At 43.7% G+C, this 26,747-nt stretch overlaps 1 protein-coding gene across 1 annotated transcript in view; it reads right to left on the minus strand.

Annotated features, from left to right (window-relative positions):
* LOC118453408 (scavenger receptor cysteine-rich type 1 protein M130-like) overlaps window positions 1-25,034 on the minus strand; it is a 39,451-nt gene extending 14,417 nt beyond the window's left edge. Inside the window, exons 1-11 of the mRNA XM_087842673.1 lie at window positions 24,917-25,034; window positions 22,961-22,993; window positions 22,551-22,844; window positions 21,660-21,965; window positions 21,294-21,581; window positions 20,397-20,702; window positions 20,039-20,320; window positions 17,961-18,266; window positions 17,598-17,882; window positions 13,064-13,369; window positions 12,702-12,986 (exon numbers count right to left, since the gene is read on the minus strand). Coding sequence (XP_087698799.1) covers window positions 12,702-12,986; window positions 13,064-13,369; window positions 17,598-17,882; window positions 17,961-18,266; window positions 20,039-20,320; window positions 20,397-20,702; window positions 21,294-21,581; window positions 21,660-21,965; window positions 22,551-22,844; window positions 22,961-22,993; window positions 24,917-24,965 — 2,740 coding nt within the window. The 5' untranslated portion in view covers window positions 24,966-25,034. The remainder of the gene's footprint in view (window positions 1-12,701; window positions 12,987-13,063; window positions 13,370-17,597; window positions 17,883-17,960; window positions 18,267-20,038; window positions 20,321-20,396; window positions 20,703-21,293; window positions 21,582-21,659; window positions 21,966-22,550; window positions 22,845-22,960; window positions 22,994-24,916) is intronic.
* Between the last annotated feature and the right edge of the window lie 1,713 nt (window positions 25,035-26,747).

Here is a 26,747-nt window from a genome sequence, read left to right on the forward strand (position 1 = left end):
ATCAACGCAAGTTTAAAAGCCAGCATCTGAGATGGTATTGGGGGTGTGTTAGTGCCCATGGCATGGGTAACTTGCACATCTGTGAAGGCACCATTAATGCTGTAAGGTACATACAGGTTTGGGAGCAACATATGCTGCCATCCAAGCAATAGATTTTTCACAGACCTGCCTTCTTATTTCAGCAGGACAATGTGAAGCCACGTTCTGCATGTGTTACAACAGTGTGGCTTTGTAGCAAAAGAGTGCAGGTACTAGAGTGGCCTGACTGCAGTCCAGACCTGTCTCCAATTTAAAATGTGTGTCACATTATGAAGCTTCTGTCCTGTGCCACATCATCAATAAACACTAGTGTTCCACTGCCACTGGCAGCTATGGATGCCCGAGCCATCACACTGCCTTTGCTGTGTTTTACAGATGATGTAGTATGCTTTGGATCATGTTCCATGCCTTCTCCCTTCTTTTTTCTCGCTGTCATTCTGATAGAGGTTGATCTTGGTTTTATCTGTTAAAAGTATGTTTTTTCATGTTTTTCTATTCTTGAGGCATATTAGTGGCTTGCACATTGCAGTTAACCCTCTGGATTTAATTTCATGCAATCTTCCCTTTATGGAAGACTTATATATCCATAAGCCTAACTCCTGGAGAGTGTTGTTCCCTTAGTTGGCTATTGTGAAGGCAGGGCTCTAGACTAACTTTTTGCCACAGCACAGGGGACCTTTGGGCAGTGCATTTATCGCGGCATATAATGTGTGTTTTAATTGTGTGTTTCAGTTCGAAACATATTAGCGCCAGTCACAAATGCAGTATTGCCGGCCATGATCTTTCCACACTCACAACAGTAAATGCAGTGCATCATGTTGTCAGATTTACTGTATCTTAGCCAGGGAAACTGGTCAAGCCACTTTCTTCAATATGTATACACTTTTAAATTAATTCCCCCCTGGGCTTTAGCTTGGAGTCTATCATTTTTTGGCTTTTTATAGCATATAACTGCCTTAAAAATATTCTGCAGTGAATCAAAAACTGAAGAACACATTGAATCAACATATGACCATTACCTAATGCTGCTGAAGTGAAGCAGAGGAAAGTTAAAGAGGTTTTGCTAAGCGTTTTGCAATTTTGGCAATAAAAAAAAAAAACAGTAGCCGACAGCACTGTCCATGACTCATTGACTGTAGAAAACATGGACGACGCGACAGCTCCCCAAAAATGAAGCCAAAACATCTCTATCGACCCCTGGTGTCTGGCTGCACTATAGGCCATAAACCCTGCCTCCTCCATGTTAGCGGATGGGACTGGGGTCAGACTAAAATAAATAAATTCTCCGTAGATAATTTTTTTCCAAAGATTCTTTCTTTTGTTATCAATAGTTCTCCTCATGCTGATTGATGTCCAAGGGTCATCATGTCCAAGGCGTCTCCGTTCCCATAAGTTTGATTCTAATTCCTACCGCGGTGATGTTAAATTGGGGTGAAACGTCATCATAACAGCTTTGACTGCTTTGACAGCTTCTGACTTGAAACTTGCGTATCTCTGTTCGGGAATAGCAGATAGAGCGTAGGCTCTGAGAGGAAGGCCAGCGTTTACGCTATGAAAACACGACCGAGTGTTTTAACCTGACAGCCTGAGGTGTTCTTCAGTAAACTGGACTAGATGACAGAAGGACCCGAGGCCCCGCTGCACTTTTTCGGTAAGTTAAACGTGTTTGTAAGCTAATCCGTAAATATCATCCTTAGCTAGGTCCTGAGACCTAGCTAGCTAAAATAAGCACTCGGCCGTCAGGGTTCGTTTAGCTAATCTGTACAGGTGAATGAATTTACTAAAGAATTTTACTAAAAAAATCAAGAGAAACGCCCCGGGCTACTCAGTCACTAATTACTTACTGTTGTAAGATGGCGCCGAGTATGGCAGCCTCGTCGCGAGCTCCCCCAAGCAACAGCTGTTTTTTGTGTTTAATTTTACTTTTCCTTTATTTTTTCACGAGTAGCACACGTCTCCTTGTGTACGACCGACAAACCTTACTGGACATAAAAGACGGACTTTCTCATCACTTTCCGGAGTTCAAGTTTTGCAACACGGACCCTCAGTTTGCAGACCCCCCATTCATCTCACCTGAGACGCCTTTGTTCTCTGGCCCTGGAGGCCGCAAACGCCGACGCAGAGGGAGAAGATCTGGCATTCTAGTTCGACTGAGACGACGCACTAACAGACCACCGTTACCCAGTTTATTGCTGGCTAATGTGCAGTCTCTGGAGAACAAGCTGTGCGAGCTTCGGGCACGGATCTCATTCCAGTGAGAGATGCGGGACTGCTGCGTGATCTGCCTTACAGAAACCTGGCTATCGGATAAGGTACCGGACTCCGCAATACAACTACCGGGGTTCTGCTCACCGGACCTGGAGTACCTGATGATTAAGTGCCGGCCATTCTGGCTACCGAGGGAATATACAGCAGTGATTATTACGACTGTTTACATTCCCCCACAAGCCGACACTGACCGAGCACTCAGGGAACTGTACAGCGCGATCAGCAGTGAGGAAACCGCACACCCAGAGGCGACGTTTATCACGACCGGGGACTTTAATAAAGGAAACCTGAAGAAAGTTTCACCAAAATTCCACCAACACATCCATTTCAACACTCGTGGAGACAGGCTACTTGACCACTGCTACACCTCTTTCCGGGATGCATACAAAGCCCTCCCCCGCGCTCCATTCAGCTAATCAGATCACCGCTCCATCCTGCTCCTACCTGCCTACAGGCAGAAGCTGAAACAGGAAGCTCCAACCCTGAGGGCGGTGCACAGTTGGTCGGACCAATCGGAGTCTACGCTGCGGGACTGTTTTGATGACGCGGACTGGGAAATGTTTCACATGGCTGCTAATGACATTGATGAGTACACAGACTCAGTCTGCGGATTCATCAGGAAATGCGTGGAAGATGTCGTCCCATCCAGAACAACGGCGGTGACGTGGAAACAGCTCAGGGGGCCGACTGTGCGTACGGCAACGGCGGCGACTCAGGCAAAGGAGATCTTGGTGACGAGCCGGCCATGCAAAGTGTGGACGAGGAAGTGGCGAGTCAACCGCAGGACCAGACGAGGCTGGACCAGAGGGCAACATAGCAGCTGCGGAACCAGAGGAAGACGTGAAGGCTGGACCAGGCGAGGCGCAAGACGAGGAGGCTGGACCAGGCGAGGCGGAAGGCGAGGAGGCTGGACCAGGCGAGGCGGAAGACGAGGAGGCTGGACCAGACGGCGTGGATGAAGCTGTCGCAGGCGGCGTGTATGAAGCTGCTGCAGGCGGCGTGGATGAAGCTGCTGCAGGTGGTGGTGGAGCCGGTGGTGGCTGAACGGTCTCGCCAGAACCGTCAGCAGACATAAAGACGTGCTTGCTGGGTCCTCCTGGACCCCCAGCTGACGAGGCAAGAGACTGGACAGGCTCCTCGGGCCCTCCAGCTGACAAGGCCGCTGTAGGCGTGGATGACGAGGCCGCTGCAGGCGTGGATGACGGTGATGGCTGAATGGGCCCCTCGGACCCTCCAGCGGAGACAGGTGGCTGAACGGGCCCCTCGGACCCTCCAGCAGAGACGGGTGGCTGGCCGGGCTCTCCAGAACCCCCAGCGGAGACAAAAAAGTGCTGGCCGGGCTCTCCAGAACCCCCAGGGGACAAGGCAGGTGGCAGCGTGGGAGCCGCGGAGTGCTGGATGGGCTCATCTGAGCTTCCAGCAGGAGCTGATTTAGAAGTCCGAACGTCCGGCTGTGGGGTGGCGCGCCGGTGGCGCGATCGTCGTTTCTTCCCCGTAGACAGCTCCGACGGGCCGGGCTAAACCACATCCGGCCGGTGAGGCTGGCGCGGCTGCTCCTGGGTGGCTTTTGTCTGTTGCTGCTGGGCCAAGTCCAGTATTTCCAGAGCTCGCGCCGCCTCCCAGGCTTCTTTCAAATTGGCCAATAAGTCCAAACATCCTCTGACCTGGTGGAGATAGGAATTTCCTTCGAGGATTGCTTCAATAGCATTTATCCCCACAATCTTTGCCCTTGTATTAGAAGTGTGGGTTATCCACTCGACTAGGCGTTGGACTTGTATCAGATCGCTCTCCCCGGGTAAGTCTGCTGGGTCCATGTTGTGGTCGCGTCGTTCTGTCATGAATCGCTGTGCAGCAGGCAGGAGTTGGACGCAAAATGCAGGCACTCAGGCACGAGGTTTAAACACAAAGAACTCAGCTTTATTTGCTAGCAGGGGAAAGTTATACAAAAGCAAACTAAACTCACAGTGAGACACAGGGAGATCCACACAGCATGAGGGACGATGTGACACTGACTCTTCTTCTTCTTTCTTACATTTGTACTGGTGGTTGGCAAACAATTGAAAGGTGCATTACCGCCACCAACTGGTATGGAGTATGGTCTGGAACAACGCTCAAAACCCCCCCAAAAAAACCCCAAAAACAAACAAAAAAAAAAAACCATCCTCAAATCCTTCCAAACAGGTTCCCCTCTTTTAAAAACTGAAATAAGGCCCGATAACTTTTACTTCCCGATTCCTTTCGCAACAAATCAACAAGATCCAGTTTGAGTTTAAGGTTACTGAGATTTTGAACCAATTGTCTCCTCTCAACCTGATACCTCTGACACTGCAACGAGACATGTTCTACAGTTTCCTCTACCCCACAGTAATCACAATTTCCAGTACTATGTTTCCCTATCATGAATAACGTATTATTCAATCCAGTATGTCCAAATCTCAGTCTGGATATGATCACCTCCTCCCTCCTAGTCCGTCCTGCATTTCTCATTCCTCCCATCCTCCTTTGAATCTTATACAACCATCGTCCCTTCCTTTCCTCCTCCCACTGCTTTTGCCATCTGGCTCTCATAGCCTTACCATACTCCTTATCTCTGCTTGGCCAAAACTAACAGCCATGTCAACCACCCCATGTTTTAAGGCCTCCTTTGCAACTCTATCTGCCTTTTCATTCGCCCATACGCCATAGTGTGCTGGCACCCACAAAAACACGACTGCAAGTCCCATCATGCGTATCCGGAAAAGTGACTGCTGAATTTCCGTCAAAACATCTGCTCTACTGTCTGAGTGACTATGCTGTAGACCGACCAATGATAAACTTGAATCTGAACAAATGACAGCATGTAATGGTCTCACGTCCTCCACCCACTGAACAGCTAATAATATTGCGATCATTTCCCCAGTGTACACAGAAAGCCCATCACTAATCCTTTTACCCATTTCCACCGAAAACTCTGGGACCACAACTGCAACACCGGTTTGACCGGTTGTGTTCTTTGAGGCGTCTGTATATATTTGAACATAACTATAATAGTGGTCAATATAAACCTGTACCGCATGAGAGGTCAAAGTAAATGCTTTATCCTCATGCTTCTTGTTCAACAATGTTAAGTCTACTGTAGCATCAGGAAGTAGCCATGGAGGTACTGCCGGTAACGGCACTCTGTGACTAATGTTTAACTGATCCAGATAAAATTCTGTTGCTTGTCTCCTCACAATCCATCCAAAGCTCTTCTTTTCCCTCCTTTCTTTCTCCCAGCAAGGTTTAAGTACTTCATGCGTTGGGTGATCCTGCCCGTGGCCCTGTAAATTAGCCCAATAATTAAGTATGAGCTGCTCCCTTCTCAGTCCCAATGGCATCTCTCCCATCTCCACCTGTAAAGCTGCTGTTGGAGTTGTTTTAAATGCACCTGTGCAAATTCGTAGTGCCTGATATCACCACCCCACTTTTCAGTTATTTGTTTGTAAAAAATGTTTGGAATCATGTATGATTTTCGTTCCACTTCTCACGTGTACACAACTTTGTATTGGTCTTTCACGTGGAATTCCAATAAAATTGATTCATGTTTGTGGCTGTAATGTGACAAAATGTGGGAAAGTTCAAGGGAGCCGAATAGTTTTGCAAGCCACTTGTATGGACCTAACTGTAGAGGAGGAAATGATAAACTGAGCCAGTAATCGAGTTCCTGTCTAACCTCGGTTAGGGTACTAACTGTTAAGTCAAATTGTTGAATGTGTCATTGTGGTTCTTAAATTTGTAAAGTCTTAGTTCAAACTATAGGATTAAGACATTCCTTTGTCCCCCTCCCCAGCCTCTCGAGGTTCTGGGGGGAGGCTATATTGTTTTATCCCAAGCACATCCCTTGTGAAGATTCTGTTTGATGTTGCTTCCTGCTTTTATGACCCTTTTGGTGAGCAGGAGGTCACACAAACGCACCCCCATGACACACACAAACACATTCTTGCACATGCATACACGTGCACACACACACACACACACACACACACACACACACACACACACACACACACACACACACACACACACACACATAGTGCCTTGTCTTTGTAACCACTAGGGGGTTCTACGGTGGGAGGTGCTTGTGTTGTGTTGTATTGTGTACTGTAACTATCATGGGAATAAATAGCTGCGAGGGAAGCTGCTCTTTGAAGGATTTGGGCTTGAGACAGGTGAGGAGCGTGAGCTCCAAGAGCTGGTTCTGACCAAAACTTCCTTTGTTAGCAAAAAAAAAAAGCCGGTTGAAGATGTTCTGTCTTGTTTTCCGTTCTTCATGAGGAATAAGTCTCTAAACTTAAACCACTTAAACTTAAACCAACTTGGGTCTGTGGAAACACAGACCCAACACTAACCAACACTGTACACAGGGTACGCTGGAGGAGCAAAAAGTTCTTATTGATTACGATGGCAATCGCATTTAGTCTGATTAATTTTGTCATAATATCCAGGGCATGGGAGATGCAACTAATAAGTCTTTGTATTAAGGCAAGATTTGACCCGCATCCTTGCAGGCCCGAGTCGACTGGCTACGTGACTGGTTGGGTCGAAATGAAATCGTGCTAAGACACAAAAACCCAGATGCTGAAAATAATTTTTCAGCACCTGAATAACAGCTGACAGCAGCTACCTGGGTCAGATACTGCTGCCAAGGGTTCCTGGAGTTTGTCTCACTAGACTATGGTTCCTCAATGGATGCTGGGCTGTGTTTGCCGCTGGGGTCTTAAACATCTGGCTGTGTTCAGTTCTTTCCCCTGTCGAATCAGATCTTTTGCTATGATCTTCGGGCGACTGTCACCCTTCCTGGCCATTGTGGGGCCTTTGCTCCTGGCCCTCTGTTTTGCCCTAGGATGGAGTCCTGGAAGACATGTTACCAGCTAATTGGACAGTTTATACCAGGGGTCGGCAACCTTTTTGATGATGAGTGCCATCTAAAATTTCCTCAGAAGTCAATGTGCCACATGATTGCATTAGCAATAAATTTAATAACGCTCTACATTAACAGTTACACACTATATAGAACCACTTTATAGAATTATATTTGTTTGCAGATGTTGGCAGCTATCAGCGAATAGTTATCAGCTCTTTTGTAACAAACAAAAAAAAAGACACTTTTTATCCATAACAAGAACTCCATAACAGCAAATGAACTGTACAACAGAAAACGCAAATGCTATTTATGGTCTCCTCACAACAATGATAAGAAAAATAAACTGGGCCAATATGGCATGTTTGTTAATACAGAAATACACATGTTGTTAATGTGATCTCTGGTCTCCCAATCAGAGACACAGGTCTCTGAGTGTCCAGCATTCAGACTGCTACCTGAGGACACTCTTCATGTGAGAGAAAATCTGCTCACACAGATATGTAGAACCAAATACTGTCAATAAGGCCTCTGTAATGTTCTGAAGACAGTTAAAATTGACAGGTATTGATGTCCAGCAGGTGAAAATGCAAGCTCCATGAACACGCACAGCTGTGGATTCCAGCTGTGTCTGTAGTTCTGCAAACCTTGACCCACAGAGTCAAGCTTTTCAGTTCAATCAGCTGCATTTCGATGTCCTCCTTGTCCAGGCAGTTAATGCAAGACAAATCCAGCTGCTCATTAAAGCTTTCTGGTTTGATCAGAAAAGAAAACATTGGTCCATACACCTGAAAGTCCCAAAAATGCATTGTGAATACTGTCTCGAGTCTACGGATGTATCCGTGTATTTCCGCGGTGCTAATGCTGTGCTGATGCCGTGATACCGTCATTAAGAAGCAGCACAACTAATGTGTCTATGTGAGCTAATTTTAATGCACCTTCTCAGATTAATTCACTGCGTGTCGTGCCCAGGGCTGGACTGGGACAAAAAAATCGGACCGGGCATTTTGACTAGAGACCGGCCCATCAGCTATAGGAAAAGCCTTTGAAAGAAAACAAATGCTGTGGTGACAGTGATGTACACTGTCTTGTTGGTATATGTATGATTTCTATACGTTGTACGTCAGATAAAAACTTTGGTTATAAGATTCAGATAATTATTTAATAAAAGCGAGACATTTTAAATGAGAGCAAGAAAGAAAAGTATTTCTTTGTGCCCCACCTCTCCCTATTGGGGCGATCGTGGCTCAAGAGTTCACCGTTCGTCTTGTAATCGGAAGGTTGCCGGTGCGAGCCCCGGCTCGGACAGTCTCAGTAGTTGTGTCCCTGGGCAAGACGCTTCACCCGTTGCCTACTGGTGGTGGTCAGAGGGCCCGGTGGCGCCAGTGTCCAGCAGCCTCGCCTCTGTCAGTACGCCCCAGGGCAGCTGTGGCTACAATGTAGCTTGCCATCACCAGTGTGAATGTGTGTGTGGGTGGATGACTGAATGTAGTGTAAAGGGGTCCTTAGGGACTGAGTTAAAGCGCTATACAAATACAGGCCATTTATCATTTTACCATTTATAAATGCCCTACCTGGCCCCCTGGCAAAACTTTGCTAGACCCGCCCCTGCACAGTTACCAGCTGTAAGCTACTTAGAAAAGGATCCTGGTGTTATTTGTCTCTCAGAAACAGTTCATAACTTCCCTTTAACTCATTCATGTCACCTAAAAGGTAAACCTGTTTCTCCATCACCTGTTCAGCTCTGATGATTCAGTAAGGACATCTCCTGGTTTCATCTGCATGTTTTCCTCTCACTGCATATCCAAACTGATATCATGACCAGCAGCTTTACAGCTGTGGCTCCAGCAAACATCAGCTGATACTTGAAATTAATATTAAATAAATTCTAACCACAGCTGATCAAGCTTAAACGCGCTGCTGTTGTTTAAGGCAACATAGGCTGGTTTCCTCTTTCTGGCGCAAAGTGGGCGATAAACAAACAAGAGAGAACAGCCGATCAGCTGATTATTGATCAGTTTCATGATCATGTTCATTGAAGTAGAAACAGAAGAGGGAGGGGAAAGAATGAGCGAAGAAGAGGCAGCTGACAGCATAAAGACAGAATAACACCAGCTTTGTGTCTTTTTCCATTCTAGCTAAAGTACGGGACATGCTGTGTTCCTTCTCAGCTCAATACGAAACGCGTAATATTTTCTCGATTCAGTTTTTACGGGACAGTTGGCAACTCTACTAATCTTATGAATAAAATAAAGTTCACTATCAGTAACATCATAGCACTCACCTAGCTGTATAGAAACTCCATCATGCTAGCCAGTACGCAGTACAAGTTATTGTAACTGATTGTAAAAAGTTAGCACAACGAAAATAAACTCCACCTAAACTTGGTTTATATCTGACTCAGATAGACTGCAGGTCATAACTTCTTACCTGAAGTTCAGTTCACCTGATAGTCGGACCGGCGGCCACCTCGAATCTCTCCTCCTGCGTCCCCTTTCCCTCATCCACCTGCTGGCCTCTGTGGAAGCTCCACCATCGTCACCACCAAACAACTGAGTTATTTTTACACATCTGCCAGCATCTGGCCAAGCCACCACCTTTCATTGTTTATACCGTTACAAAAAAAAGAAAAAAAAAACCCATCCGCCCATAAAAACGAAAAATCACCATTGGCCCACCGAGCAAATGCCTGGTATGCCTGATGGCCAGTCCAGCTATGGTCGTGCCATCAGTTAACCCTTTGCGTGCCAACTGTGTGCCCAGGGTTGCCGACCCCTGGTTTATACTCATGGGTAGTAGTTATAGGCTATGTGACATCAGCACTGGAGATTGGATCTCTTGGTAGGCCTTGGAACATTAGATTCAGATTTTATTGTTTACTGGTTTTAGAAAAATGTCATCCTTTCTGTGATAACTTAAATTCTACGTGTGGTGTCAGCTATAATACTAGCTCTACAGTTGTTTGTTAACCAGAAAATGTATACATAAGTGTCTAATAATGATGCCTGGGTTACACATCCTTCATATAAACGCTCGTAGTGTGGTTTCTAAGATGGATATGATTAGAATCTGGGCCTGTTTAACTGGTGCTGATATAATTGTTGTTTCTGAGACTTGGCTATCCAAATCTATACTGCATCAAGACATGGCAATTGATGGATTTAACATTTACCGTTCAGTCTGTCACCTACCAGAAATCATTCTGGTAGGTGATTTTAATTGGAACTGGCTTTCTTCTGTGTCTGATGAAGGCACACTGCTTGCTTTTAAATCTAACGCAAATTATTCCCACATGCCTTGATCTCAAATCCCCAGATAAATCTTCTCTTATTGACCTTTTTTTTAAACTTTTCCATATCAGCAGTTTTTGTCAATGAACTGAGTGATTACTGCGTAGTTGGTGCTGTGAGAAACACTAAAATCTCACTCCCCAAGCATCACATTATCACAAAAAGAAATTTAAAGCTTTTCAGTGAGAAATTTCAGGTTTTTTTTTTTCAGTTTTTCATGTTATATTGACAATATCAGTTTAGCTTGGAAATATTTTCAGGAGAGTTTTATCTCCTTTGTGGACAAATTTTTGTCAGGTCAGTGTGAAAGGTTGGGACAGCCCCTAGTTCAATTCTGAATTGGTCGGTCTCCTACATAAAGGAAACCAGGCCTGGGCAGCTGCTAGAAAGTCTGGATCTGATGCTGATTGGCTATGTTTTTGTCAGCTGTGTAATCTGTTTACTTTCTCCATCAGGAAGGCCAAATGTGACTACTTTCTGACTTTGACCACTGACAGTCTAAAAGACCCTAGGAGGTTTTGGCAAACCAGTCTCTCTCTGCTAGCTCTTATTCCTCCAATCTACCTCCTTATTTAATTATTGACTCCACTCCTGTGTCAGACAAAACTGAATACAATACTAATACTTTTTCCTTTACACCCTTTTGGTAGAAGAGGTATGTAAGACTTTGAAGAGCCTTGACACCAAAAAGTCATCCAGTCCTGACAATTGTTCTCCTTTCTTCTTGCGCCTGGCTGCAAATATCAAAGCAGAGCCAGGGTCTTATATATTTATTTTTCTATACAACAGAGCACTTCATCAGAAATATGGAAGTGTGCCTTTGTACTCCCTCTACTGAAAGGTGGCGATTCTTCAAAATAATAATTACAGGGCAAATAATTGAATTAAACGTTATCTGGAAGAAAACAGTATCTTTATGCTACGTTATTTACCATTTATATCAACAGTATTTGACAAAATCTAGATGCATTGGTTCATTTTTATGGAGATGATACAATTATTTATTGTTGTGCTTGTACCATCGACATGATTTTCAAACAAGTACAGCTAGCTTTTGATAGTTTTCAGTCACATCTGAGTCAGCTCAGACTGGTTTTAAATGCAGAAAAAAACAAAGTCAAATTGTTCTCAAACAGTATTTCCTTTTTTTGTATCTGCTCAAGGCATTTCTATTGAAACTATTGCCCCATACAAATACCTAGGTATTATAATTGATGACTTACCTTTAAGCCACACATTGACCACCTATTAAAGAAACCAAGGCTACAGTTGGGGTTCTTTTTTAGAAACATATCGTGTTTTCTTTCACCGTAAGGAAAAGTCTTGTTGCTGCCACTTTTTTTTTTTACTCCTCCTAGATTACGGTGACATAGTTTACATGAATGCCTCTGCTCATTCTCTTCATTTGTTGGATTCTGCCTGTCATGGGGCATTAAGATTTATAACTGGCTCTAAACATGAGCACACCACTGTACTCCATATTCTCTCATTACCTGGCCCTTATTGGGCTTACACAGGATGGTTCATTGGTATCATTTTATCTATAAATCTATTTCTAGTTTACTGCCCTTTTTTTTTTTTTTTAATCAGAGTACATGTTACGCAAACAGTTTAGTCATAGACTGCGGTCTTACATAAAAGGATGGCTGTTAAGTCATTTATCCCTCTCTTAGATTTAAAGAAAGTCTAGCTGGTGGAACTTCAATTCCTTTCAGTCCCACCTCGAAAGACATGTCCCTGCTTCCACAGGACCTTTTCTTGGTCTTCAATATGTTTTCAGACAGAGGGAGGATTAAGTAGTGGCAGCATAGTAACGTAAATGGGAGATCTGCACAAAAGCTACAGTGAAAGCGACAGGGATTCCAACTGCCAAATGTTATGAAGCCACAGAACTTACACTTAGACTCTGCTGTGTGACTTTGATGATACAAAAAAAAAGCCCAGGTGATCTGTTCAAATACGTAGACATTAGTTTGTTAGTTCCCTTCATAATGACAATTAAAGAAGCTGCTGTTGAAATGTAGTAGAAGGATCCTGAAAGAGGAGATGTGAGAGAGATGTAGTGGCTGATGAAGATGGACAGACATAAACAGCAGAGGATTTCTGAAGCTCTGCCAGAGTGTGACTGATGGAAACAGTCTGCTGCTATTCTTGCTGCTATTTTTTGCAGCTTGGTACATTTCTGTCAAATATGAAGTTGTGGATGATTTCATCAATACGATTACCTGAGCAAGTGATATTCAGGATGAACTGATTGTAATCTGATGTTGCACATTCTCTCAGAAGACATCCTGGCTGAACACAGTCAGGACTAATACTCCATTTAGATCTCCATGTGGACTCCTTCCTCTGTGTGACAGAAACAGCTGAGCCACAGTCTAGATGGTAACAGAGTAAAACTGCCTTCTTAAGGGACCAGAGAAGGTCATATACTGGTCTCCACTCTCCCAGATATTTCAGCTCCAGTGTTCCTGCACAGTGACTGGCTCCTCCCACCAACCTGACAGGCTCTAATGGAAAGCAGAGAGTCATCAGTCAAAGAATAAAGTAAGTTTGAGCCACATCAAAGCTGCAGCTCCTCTTCTACCTGAGCAGGTGAGTCCAACAGCTTTGCCAGGTGAGCAGCTGTTTCTAGCTGAGCCTGAGCTTCTACAGTCCAGGAGAGCAGACTCATGGCCTCCACACTGGAACTCTTTGCTCCACACTGGAGCCTCCACTTCTCCATAGAGCGCCCCCTGGAGGACTGAAAGAGGCCCACAGCCGAGCTCCCTACAGACCACCTCTGCATCCTGCTGGTCAAAGTCGGCTTCACACACTGAGGACCAGCTCTGGTTAGACTTCACCTCCAGTCTGCCTGAACACAGACTGGAACCATTCAGCAGCCTGACAGAGTCTGGAGACATCAGAGAAGATCAGTTCATTCCACACACTCCTGTGTTCTTCTGTGTTTATTCAACACATTAATACAAAGTCATGTATGTAGACTACTATTTAGAATATAATAGAATCATTGTACAGCTACAGCATCTCTGACCCAGTGTTTGTGCTACTGGTTAATTAATGTTCTTTCGTTTAGTGTTATTCATGGTTCTGTAGTCATTTGCATTTCTAGTTCTCTTAGTTATGGTTGTTTTGTTCTCTCATGTATCGCTGTGCGGTTCAGTTCATGAAAAGTTTAACTCAAAGAGGCAGCTTTTACTTGCTGTGACAAAAAAAATTAAAAACATTAGATCAAGAAAACATAACCCGAAACTGGAAACTGAAACCTGGAAACTAGAACTAGGGACAGACTAGGATTCTCCAAAAATTGATTCAATTCATCTGGACGTAGCATTTTCAGTGGGAGAAACGTTTTGTCACTCATCCAAGTGACTTCTTCAGTCTCAGCTGACAGCAGGTTTCCCCAATCTTATAAACATTACATTTGCATAATGACTGAAACCAGCCCACTGAAGGAACAATAGGCTGGGAGGTCGGGAACTGATCTAATGGATTGCATTTATATAGCGCTTTTCGGGACCCCTCAAAGCGCTTTACAATACTATTCATTCACTCTCACATTCATACACTGGTGAAGGCAAGCTATAGTTGTAGCCACAGCTGCCCTGGGGCAGACTGACAGAGGCGAGGCTGCCATATCGCGCCATCGGCCCCTCTGGCCATCACCAGTAAGCAGTAGGTGAAGTGCCCAAGGACACAACGACCGAGACTGTTTGAGGCGGGGCTCGAACCGGCAACCTTCCGATTACAAGACGAACACCCAACTCTTGAGCCACGATCGCCCTAATAAAATGAGACAGGGAGGAAGCAAAACTGAATTCACTGAACCCAGGCCAAAGGACTATCAAAATAAAACAGGAAACATGAGACACGCCAAGACACAGGTACTCAATATGCGTACTTGTGTTCTCGTGCACTCGTGATACGTCATCAGTCGGAGACCAAGTACTGTTCCAATTCAAAGTACGCATCAAGCCGAGAACGTGAAAAATTCCCGGATGTGTTCCCCCTTCCGCCTGTTTTATCGAGCATGCATTGGTGGTGACTTGTATGTACTTGGTACAGCTAAATATCCCAGAATGCATTTCATCCAAAACCCAAACGCGGCAATGACGGAGGAGCGCGGCTAAAAACTTTTAAATATTACTCTTTCTGGGTCACAAAATATTATATATTTTTATATATATATTTAATATAATATAAGTTATTTTCAAGCGAGAATGTAGATGTGTAAACTTCAAATATCTGCTCGATTTATCAAGATATCATATATTTCCAAATTTGGTTTATTTCAGGGTTTTATTTGTTCCTAAGTAAATCAGTTTGGCTGAGATTAAAGTTAAGCTTCATAACATATTAATCACAGTTAATTTAAGAGGGGACAGTAGTAAAAACTCCAGACCTGTGACATCCTCGGGTACGCTGGTGTTCCAACTGTACAAATCGCGAGTCCGTGCTCGTGTTCTCGGCAAGTCTGGACTCACCAAGAACGCGAGTACGAGAAAGGGCCACAGACACAGACTGGGAGTGGAAAAGAACAGACATGAGAACACAACTTACTGGGTGACTAGACATGACAGGTGGAACTCAGGGGAGGCACAGTAACAAAAGCTAAAGATTAGAAATTATAAATAAACCACAAAATAACTAAGAGAACTAGAAATACAAATGACAACACTAGGAAAAACAAGGAAACTGAACCACATATAAAAATAAATCAAATAATATTAATTAAGCTACCCACAAACACTGGGTCACAGACAGGACCATGACAGTAAATCATGTTTCCTAGTTTAATTTCCAGTTTACTTGAAAAAATAAACATTCTCATGTTTAATGTGGAAGGTTAGATGTTTATACTGCAACTTGAATTCACCTCACATTTGTGGATCTGTGCAATGGTTAAATTAGTCTCAAAACCCCACTTGGGAATACAACCTGATCTGTGTGTATTGTACAATTTGTCGACACAAAGGTAAGATTTTGTATGTGAAAGAGACATTATGTGTAGTTTTAGACATTTGTATCCAAAGAAAGGTTTTTGTTGGGGGTTTTGAAATATTTAATTTTTTTCTTATTTTACATGCATTCTGGTTGTTTAAATCAGCGGTCCCCAACCTCCGGGCCACGGACTGATACTGGTCCGTTAGTCGTTTGGTACCAGGCCGCGAGAGTTGAGGCTTGGACGTGAAATTTATGGTTTTCAGGGGTTTTATCGTTAACTCTGTCTTTTACCGTGTTGTAGTTGTGTGTTTTGTTTTGAAATAAATATTTACGCGTTGCCATAGCGACCAGAGAGTGTTAAGGGGCAGAGCGGAGGATGTTACTCTCAATGATGTTGGCGCATTTCAGGAGGACGCTGCTAATAAAGTTACACAATTACGCAGTGAATTCACACTTATTATTATATTTACAAAATATCAGTTTTTGTCTTGGTCGTATTATTTAATTTTGTTGTATTTATCTGCGACACCTTAATGGCCTTTCTGTGAAAATATTGTCGGACATTAAACCGGTCTGTGGCACAAAGAAGGTTGGGGACCGCTGGTTTAAATGATTTTTGTGGTATATTTGAGTTATTTATTACACTTGAAGGTATTCATGCTTTAATAAAAAGGCAAATGGAACTTAACAAAATATTTACATAAAGCTAATTTTCTGTTTCATAAATCTGTGGATAGTCACGTTTTTGGGGGTTTAATAAATTTGGCCAGATTTCTAGAAATGAGAGCCGCTCCATCCAAGGTGGGATGGATGACAGCTCTCCTCAGAAGACCAGGTTTTCTCCAGCATGTTTTCCAATTATTTACAAAGCCCACATTGTTTTTTGGGCACTCAGACAGCCAGCAATTTAAGGCAATTTTAGTGACGTTTGATTGACATAACTGGGTGTCATTACTGCCAACGTGAATAAGAACTTTACTGAATTTACATTTATCCATAGCCAGCAGTTTTAATTTCGCTCAATGTTGCCTGTTCTGGCCCCTGGAAGACAATTGACTATGGTTTCTGGTGTCTTTAGCTTCACATGTCTCAGAAAGAATCACCAGTTCCCATGGTTTGACACACCCCAGTGGGTGTGTCGCAGAGTGGGGAAAAGTTAGTTAGTTAGTCACACGGTGCACCGGGGGCTTCTATTTAAGACCAATCTACCTCTGCTTGCTTTGTATTTGTGTGTGGATTAAAACATGCACTTGTGAGTCCTCAAAAGTTCAACACAAATAATTGTACACATTTGTAAATCTTTGTTTACATTTGTGGATCATATCATACACATATGCAACACTTTTGAAGCAAAATGCTATTCATAATGCAAAGACAGATGATCTGTTGATGAAACTAGTATAGATTTGATTATGTGCAATCATAAACATGCCACTATAGTGATATAACCTCAGAAACTAAACACAACTCACATACTGATGGGTTGGGTGGCCAAAAGCGTAACATACCAACAATTTGTCACATATGTTACATTTTGGGATGAGAACATGATGGTGCTATCATATGTAAACATGCCACTATAGTGAATATACCCTAAGAAACTAGACACAACTTAAATGAGCATGTATATCTGATATGTACCTGCACAGGTGTGCTCATTGTGCTTCATTTACATATAGATCTACATCCGTGCTGACTTCTGTTCTAGTTCCTGCTCTCAGCCCAGCTCCTCTCCTGGAACATTTCCCACTTCCCGTCTTGCTCTCTGTTTTACAATAACAATAACCAGTTTCGCTTCCTCCAGCCTTTTTGTTTGTACTTCTCCATAAACACCTGCTGAAAGCAGCAACTTGGAAAGTTTAAATCCCAACTCAAAACTCATCTGTTCAAATCTGCATATTCACTGTGAATCCACTGTTTGTTAATTTTATCTTGTGCTTTTGTTTTATTGTTCTTATTCTGCCATTGTTTTACTAAGTGTTTTATCCTATTGTAAAGTGTCCTTGGGTGACTTGAAAGGCGCTCATAAATAAAATTTATGATTATTATTATTATTAAGCTGTTAGGCTGAAAGAGTCCTTTCTGGCTGGTTGGTTGGCTGCTATTCTTGCTGCTATCTGTCACAGCTTGGTACATCTTTGTCAAATATGAAGTCACGGATGACTCAGTATGATTACCTGAGCAGGTGAGTTTCAGGATTTGGTCAGTGTAATGCGATGTTGCACAGTCCCTCAGAGGAGATCTGGACAGAACACAGTCAGAACTGATCAACCACCCAGTTGTGCGTGAGGAGTCTACCATTTCTATATAAACAGCTGAGCCACAGTCCAGTTGTTCACAGGAAACAGCTGCTTCTTTCAGGGTCCAGAAAAAGCCATACACTGGTCTCCACTCCCCCAGATGTTTAAACTCCAGTGTACCTGTACAGCGACTGGGTCCTCCCACCAACCTGAAATCAGGCTCTGAACAGAAAGCAGAGAGTCATCATTAAAAAAATAAAGTGAGTTTGAACCACATCAAAGCTGCAGCTCCTCTTCTACCTGAGCAGGTGAGTCCAACAGCTTTGCCAGGTGAGCAGCTGTTTCTAGCTGAGCCTGAGCTTCTACAGTCCAGGAGAGCAGACTCATGGCCTCCACACTGGAACTCTTTGCTCCACACTGGAGCCTCCACTTCTCCATAGAGCGCCCCCTGGAGGACTGAAGGAGGCCCACAGTGAAGCTCCCTACAGACCACCTCTGCATCCTGCTGGTCAAAGTCAGCTTCACACACTGAGGACCAGCTCTGGTTAGACTTCACCTCCAGTCTGCCTGAACACAGACTGGAACCATTCAGCAGCCTGACAGAGTCTGGAGACATCAGAGAAGATCAAACAGAGAGATCAGAGACAGCAGACACACAAGAAAAAGATGTCAGCAAACAACTATCCACTGACTCAAACTCAGCACAACTCAACATGACTTTTAGCATCACATTTACACTTTGTAATCCAACATCTGTTATTGCAGCCCTAGCCTACTGGGATTTTCCTTTGTGGGTGATTATTGATGATTATTTTTCCTTTTTCTTGTGGAACCAGTAAAATGAGTGCAACTGACTTCACTAAACAGTCAGCTCTGGTACCTGTCCGAGGGACAGGACATGGCCAGAGAGAAAATATTTTATATTTTAAGCTTTTTCATTTGTCCTTGGTGATCATAGTGTATTGGCTTTTATGTGTTCTTTTGATGGTTTTATTTTCAAATATTCCTTCTGTCTTCTTGTTCACTTTGACCTTTTTATCGTTATATTCCACATCCACAGGACCTTTTAATGGTCTTCAGTGTTTTTTCAGTGGCCAAAGAGAGGACCGAGTGGAGGTGTATTTGCGTTCCTGGGAGAGCTGCAGAAAGGCCTCGGGGCAGGGAATCTAACTTCCAACTTTTATCAACCACAGAAAGCTGACTCATTCTATTTTATCCTTGGTATAAGCAAAATGTGCAAATGCAAGAAACACAAGAAACAACCATGGTTGTTGACTCCAAATCTCCCGAACACTACGTCAATTTGAGAACGCAAGACCGAGAGAGCGAGACCAAGACAAGACCGAGACCAACGTCCGTCGAGACCAAGACGAGACCAAGACCACGTAAAAGTGTTCTCGAGACCAAGACTGGTCTGAAGACATCCAACTCTAGTGTGTATGGATAATAGCAAACACTGAAATACATGTTTTGCACGCAGCAATGATTTTTTTTCACTCAAATTTAGCTTTTCTTCACTCAAAATAAATTTCTCCTCAAAATGTAACACTTGCACCTGCAAATTTATTTTACGTGCGCTCAGAATAGTGGCACAAAAATAATGCCATACTTTTAAAGTAACGGTTTAACAACTGCCAGCTTGAAGGCCTGTGGTACATAAATGATTTGTCATGGTTTACGGAGCAGGCCATGAGGTGTTAGTGAAGGAGGAGCCAAAATGGTAAATGGCCTGTATTTGTATAGCGCTTCACTTAGTTTCTATGGACCCCAAAGCACTTTACACTACATACAGTCATCCACCCATTCACACACAGGTGATGGCAAGTTACATTGTAGCCACAGCTGCCCTGGGTTGCACTGACAGAGGCGAGGCTGCCGGACACTGGCGCCACCGGGCCCTCTGACCACCACCAGTAGGCAACGGGTGAAGTGTCTTGCCCAAGGACACAACGACCGAGACTGCCAACTCTTGAGCCACGATTGCCCCATGCGAGCAAAGGCTGATGATATGAGTGAGCGTTTATTTACAGCGGAGGATAACAAACAAATGCGAGAGCGAATTCATTACTAGTTAAGGTTTAAAAAAATGGTTGGTTCAACAGAGCTCTGACTTTTTGTTAGTGTGGCTACAGTGTTGAAGAGAAACCTAGGATTATTTTTATTCCTCCAGCCTTTATTTTTGTACTTCTTTATTAACACCTTGGAAGGCTGTTAGGCTGAAGGAGTCCTTTCAGGCTGGTTGGAGGATGGTTTAGAGGATTCCTGAAACCCATGTTGTGACTGATGGAGAGTCTGCTGCTATTCTTGCTGCTATCTGTCACAGCTTGGTACATCTTTGTCATATATGAAGTCATTGATAACTTCATCAATATGATTACCTGAGCAGGTGAGATTCAGGATTTTACTTGTGTAATCTGATGTTGTACAATCCATCAGAGAATATCCTGGCTGAAAACAGTCAGAAAGAATCGACCACACAAATTTGAATGAGGAGCGTGCTTTTTGTATAGAAACAGCTGAGCCACAGTCCAGATATTGGCAAACAAGAGCTGCTTCTTTCAGGGTTGAGAGAAAGCCTGGTCTCCACTCTCCCAGATTTTTTGCCTCAAGAGTTCCTGCACAGCGACTGGGTCCTCCTACCAGCCTGACATCATCAGACTCTGAAGAGAAAGCAGAGTCATCAATAAACAAATAAAGTGAGTTTGAGCCACATCAAAGCTGCAGCTCCTCTTCTACCTGAGCAGGTGAGTCCAACAGCTTTGCCAGGTGAGCAGCTGTTTCTAGCTGAGCCTGAGCTTCTACAGTCCAGGAGAGCAGACTCATGGCCTCCACACTGGAACTCTTTGCTCCACACTGAAGCCTCCACTTCTCCATAGAGCGCCCCCTGGAGGACTGAAGGAGGCCCACAGCCGAGCTCCCTACAGACCACCTCTGCATCCTGCTGGTCAAAGTCAGCTTCACACACTGAGGACCAGCTCTGGTTAGACTTCACCTCCAGTCTGCCTGAACACAGACTGGAACCATTCAGCAGCCTGGCAGAGTCTGGAGACATCAGAGAAGATCAAACAGAGAGATCAGAGACAGCAGACACACAAGAAAAAGATGGCAGCAAACAACTATTCACTGATTTAAACTCAGCACAACTCAACATGACTTCATCATTAACAACAGAATACATCTTTACAATGGTACACACTGGAGACTTGTTACCTGATCTGGTAATAAAATTAGTGTGGGATTTGGACATATGCTAGCAAATGTAAACATGCCACGCTAGTGACATAGCCTCAGAAACGAGACACGACACAAATGAGCATTTGCAAGCAGTGGCGGTCCTAGCCTGTTTGGCACCCTGGGCAAACACTCCCCCTGGCGCCCTGTTAACTAATTTCACTTCCTCCAGCCTTTGTGTTTGTACTTCTCTATAAACACCTGCTGAAAGCAGCAACTTGGAAAGTTGTTAGGCTGAAGGAGTCCTTTCAGGCTGGTTGGAGGTTAGTTTAGAGGGTTTCCGAATCTCAGCCATGTTGTGACTGATGGAGACGGTCTGCTGCTATTGTTGCTGCCATCTGTCACAGTTTGGTACATCTCTGTCATATATGAAGTCATGGGTAACTTAATCAGTATGATTACCTGAGCAGGTGAGATTCAGGATTTGATCAGTGTAAGCCGATGTTGCACAATCCCTCAGAGGAGATCCTGACTGAAGACAATCAGAACTAATCTTCCATCTAGATCTCCATGAGAAATTGTGGCTCTTTTTAACAGAAACAGCTGAGCCACAGTCCAGATGTATGCACACAACAGCTGTTTCTTTCAAGCTCCAGTCAGAGCTATACACAGGTCTCCACTCTCTCAGATTTGGCGCTTCCAGTATACCTGTACAGCGACTGGCTCCTCCCACCAACCTGAAATCACTCTCTGAACAGAAAGCAGAGAGTCATCAGTAAAAGAATAAAGTAAGTTTCAACCACATCAAAGCTGCAGCTCCTCTTCTACCTGAGCAGGTGAGTCCAACAGCTTTGCCAGGTGAGCAGCTGTTTCTAGCTGAGCCTGAGCTTCTACAGTCCAGGAGAGCAGACTCATGGCCTCCACACTGGAACTCTTTGCTCCACACTGGAGCCTCCACTTCTCCATAGAGCGCCCCCTGGAGGACCGAAGGAGGCCCACAGCCGAGCTCCCTACAGACCACCTCTGCATCCTGCTGGTCAAAGTCAGCTTCACACACTGAGGACCAGCTCTGGTTAGACTTCACCTCCAGTCTGCCTGAACACAGACTGGAACCATTCAGCAGCCTGACAGAGTCTGGAGACATCAGAGAAGATCAAACAGAGAGATCAGAGACAGCAGACACACAAGAAAAAGATGGCAGCAAACAACTATTCACTGATTCAACCTCAGCACAACTCAACATGACTTCATCATTAACAACAGAACACATCTTTATAACAGGAGATATGTTAGCATCATGTTTATATTTCATCTCCTCAGAGGTTATTAAAGCCCTAGCCTACTGGGATTCTCTTTTGTTGATATGTAGTATTGCCCCTGTCTTGTGGAATCTGTAAACTGAGTGCTGCTGACTCCATTAAGTAGTCAGGAAAAAAAACATGTTGGGTCTTCATCTGTAACAAAACACTGGAAAACCATACACAACAGCTGAAAGACAAGACAAAGGAAAGTACCTAAATAAAGATAAAATGTTGCTATTTGTTTGTCTGTACAAGTGAGTGACAGAGAGAGAAAGTGAGAAAGAGAAATGTGGCTGTATATGAGTTTCTGTCATGAAGCATACTACAAAATTAGGGTAAGACATTGCAACAATGAACCCAAGAGCCAGAGGCCGGCCACAACCACCCAAGAGTGGGGGGCTCTTTGCCTCCAGTGTACCTGCACAGGTGAGTTTCAGGATTTGGTCAGTGTAATCTGATGTTGTACATTCCCTCAGAGGAGATCTGGACAGAACACAATCAGAACTGATAGACCACGCAGATTTATATGAGGAATGTCTTTCTTCTACATGAACAGCAGAGCCACAGTCCAGATATTCACAGAAAACAGCTGCTTCTTTCAGGGTCCAGGAATCATGAGAGGCACACAATGGTCTCCACTCTCCCAGATGTTTTGCCTCCAGTGTTCCTGCACAGTGACTGGCTCCTCCCACCAGCCTGACATCACCAGGCTCTAACAGAAAGGAGGGAGTCATCAGTAAAAAAAGTGAATTTACTTCTGGAAATATTTAATGTTAGTGCTGATTCTGGTTGTGTGATCCTTATTTTCTCTCTGATTTCTCCTTTTACCTGTAGAACTGTGTTTTCCCCCAACCTGGACTCCTGAAGAGAAAAAAAGAGTAAAAACTGTAAGTGTGAAGATGGAATTTGATTGGAGGTGAGATGAGGACAGGAGTAGAGACAGTTACATTTTAGTAAATTTCTGGGACTACAGATGTTGAAAAAAGTCAATAGATATACTAAAATTCATTCAGTTACATCTAACCAATATAAATCTATATATATGTCTATATATAAATCTAACTCAAAATTTGAAATGACAACTTAGAATTCATGGTTCGTTTTAATGATGATGCTACAAATAATATATGAACTGTAATGCCGACAGTCTCAGTACATGAGGTCAAAGATGTTTCTGTTCTTTGATTTTCATATCCTGAGATGTTATATAACCATCCACACATATGGACAGATCTTAGCAGGCCAGTGATTTCTGTCACTTCTGGGAGTAAGGCAGATGGTGAGGAATAAAGTTAGACTAGAAATGTTCCATTCATGTCACAATCACAGTATGCAGGAGGGTTAAACCAGTCTCTTTTCTGGCTTCAAGACAAAACATTGTAAACTGCTCCTCCTATGAAGTTTGTGTGTTGTACCTTTCTGACCAGTTGAGTTTGTACACTCTTTCAAGATCATCGAGGTCTGTGGACCAAATGCTCCTAGCTGTCCCAGGATCCACAAAGGAAATCAGGCCTTTGCTGTTGCTGCTCCTAAACTGTCATGACCTCCCCAAAATTAGATATTTCTAAAACCTGTTTCAAAACCAACTTTTATTCTCTTCATTTTTGTGAAGAAACATATTTGATACCAAACCAGGACAAGATTGTCTAAAAATAATTTGATTGGTCAGAAAAACTAAAAGTCTGTGAAATGAAAGAGTTCAGAAGACAAGCATTTTCAGGAACATGTTCCTAATAGTATAACAGCAGATGTTTGTTCTGTTTGATTTTGTTCTGTTCACAAGCAGCTGATGCAGTCATTACAGAGCAGTCTATAATTTTTGTTTTTGCAGTGGACTAAAGTTCATTCCAGCTGGTGGAAACAGCCTTTAGGTGTGTTCAGCTGGTTGTTCAGTGTGGGCTTTAGAGAGAGATGAGATTAGTTTTGTCAGAATGGAATTATTTGAAGTGCCTGAATTCTATGCTTTATATTAACTAAAATGCCATATAACCATATAATGTAGTATTAAGTGGACACGGCCCTGAAAATAAAGGCGTTAGACTATGTGTCCTTGGTGGGTAGAAAGCTGTAGACTCTTGCTCACGCTTGCCTGGGAGAAAGTAGATAACAGGGGACCATCTTCTAGTGGAAAGTTACTGAAATGTTGTTTAGACTAGAGAGGGACCAGCAAATTGATTGATTGTTTGATTGTAATTGATTGTTTATTCTGACAAAAAACAGGAATGGGATATTACACTGTTTTATGATGCATTATACTGCTGATTTATAAGAAATGTTGTTTTCAGAGAATCATGGCCTTATTTGTCTGAAACATACTGCACAGGAAGCCAAGGTCATAACTTAGGCTCACTGAGAGAGAGAAAGAATGTGAATGCTTAGTATGAAGGGGGGAGAAGCTATAAGAGTGTGGGTAACTCAGACATTTTGAGATTTGCCTGTGCACATCTCCCGTCCGGACGTTTGTAATGCTCAAAGTGTTGTATGGAATAAAGAGTATTTTATTGATTAAAGTGATTGTTGATTGAGCATTAAACACAGAGTGTTGTTCTTCCTTCAGCCCAAAGATGAAAGAATTGGGGTATTTAACAGTTTCCTTTAAAACTGGATCTGCCTGCGTCACTCCTACATTTGTCATGAGTAAAAGCAAAGTGAGTCTGAATTATCAACACTGAATTTGAACCCATGTGACACTGCAGGAATATCAGGATACATAACTGTGAAAAGAATAAAATCTAAATTTTCTGAAGGATCTTTTTACTTTTAATGTGTGTGTCAGAGTCCTACCTGAGCTCCGCAGCAGCAGCTGCAGCATCAGCATCAGCAGGTGATCCATGTCCAGGTAGAAGTCTCCCTGTCTGCTCTTTGTTCTGATTGTCACCTGTCACAAACTCACAACAAAGTAGAATTTAGAGAGGAATATTTAACCAATCTACTCCCTCGGACTCAAACCGTTTTAGTAGTATTTTCTCGAGATCTTCTCTGAGCGCTTGGTATTTCTCAAGCTTCTCGTGTTCCTTCTTCCTGATGTTGCTGTCATTCGGAACCACTACATGGATCACTATGGCCGTCTGGTTCTTTTCGTCTACCACGACTATGTCTGGTTGATTAGCCACCACCATTTTGTCCGTCTGTATCTGGAAGTCCCACAGGATCTTAGCTTGGTCAGTCTCCACCACCCTAAGGGGCGTCTCCCATTTTGACCTTGGGACTTCCAGGTTATACTCGGCACAGATGTTTCTGTACACTATGCTGGCCACTTGATTATGGCGTTCCATGTATGCCCTGCCTGCTAGCATCTTACACCCCGCAGGTATGTGCTGGATTGTCCCAGTGGCATCTTTACACAGCCTGCACCTGGGGTCTTACTCTGTGTGATAGACCCCAGCCTCTATGGATCTTGTGCACAAAGCTTGTTCTTGTGCTGCCATGATTAGTGCCTCTGTGCTGTCTTTCAGTCCAGCTTTGTCCAGCCACTGGTAGGACTTTTGGATATTAGCCACCTCCTCTATCTGCCGGTGGTACATACCATGTAGGGGCCTGTCCTTCCACGATGGTTCCTCATCTTTCTCCTCTTTCTTGGGTTTCTGCTGCCTGAGGTGTTCACTGAGCACGGGGTCAGTTGGGGCCATCTTCGTGATGTATTCTTGGATGTTTGTTGTCTCTCCTGGACCGTGGTGCTGACACTCACCAGTCCCCGGCCTTCTTCCTTCCGCTTAGCATACAGCCTCAGGGTGCTGGATTTGGGGTGAAACCCCCCAAGCATGGTCAGGAGTTTCCTTGTCTTGATGTCCGTGGCTTCTATCTCCTCCTTTGGCCAGCGCATTATCCCGGCAGGGTATCTGATCACGGGTAGGTGTTACCGTTCAGCTAACTTCTCAGGACTTGCCTGCCCCTCTGCAGGTACTTGGTGGTTGCAGCTTTTCTAGCAACCTCTTCATGGTTCCCATTTGCCTGTGGGATCCAGAGGTACTTGTAGCTGTCCTCTATGTCTGTATTGTTGCCTTCTGGTAGTTCGATCCCCTCAGTTCTGACTACCTTCCCTCTTTTTGTTATCATCCGACTTAATTTCTGCAGTCTGAAAGGCATTCAAATGTTATTGCTGTATATCCTGGTGGTGTGGATCTGTGAATCGATGTTTCGTTCACTCTTGGCATACAGCTTGATGTCATCCATGTACAGGAGGTGGCTGACAACTGCTCCGTTCCGTAGTTGGTATCTGTAGCCAGTCTTTTTAATGATCTCACTGAGGGGTTTCAGGCCTATGCAGAACAGAGAATCTCTTTGGTAGATCTTTGGTAAATCTCACTCAGGAGGAGCTTTTTGAAAAACAGTAAAATCCAAAAAAGGTGGAAGAGATTCTGCAATGAAGACAACAGGGGTGTATGACGTGGTCTGCCCCTTTCAACCTACAGCAGCATTGGAACGGACGAGAGATCGGCGATGGAATTATGACTCTTTAAACACCACAGACACAAGGAGCCCGGACCCTGATTAAAACTGACTGACAAATTACTTGTGCACATTTGTTTTATAACATTTAGGCAATTTCTTTACTGTGCAGTAGATCCTCATTCTTCTCAGTAAGCAAAGATGATTGGACATGAACAAAAGAGGG

The sequence above is a fragment of the Neolamprologus brichardi genome, chromosome 7 (genome assembly GCF_056152115.1).
Source record: "Neolamprologus brichardi isolate AB-2024 chromosome 7, ASM5615211v1, whole genome shotgun sequence".
Classification (NCBI taxonomy): Eukaryota; Metazoa; Chordata; class Actinopteri; order Cichliformes; family Cichlidae; genus Neolamprologus; species Neolamprologus brichardi.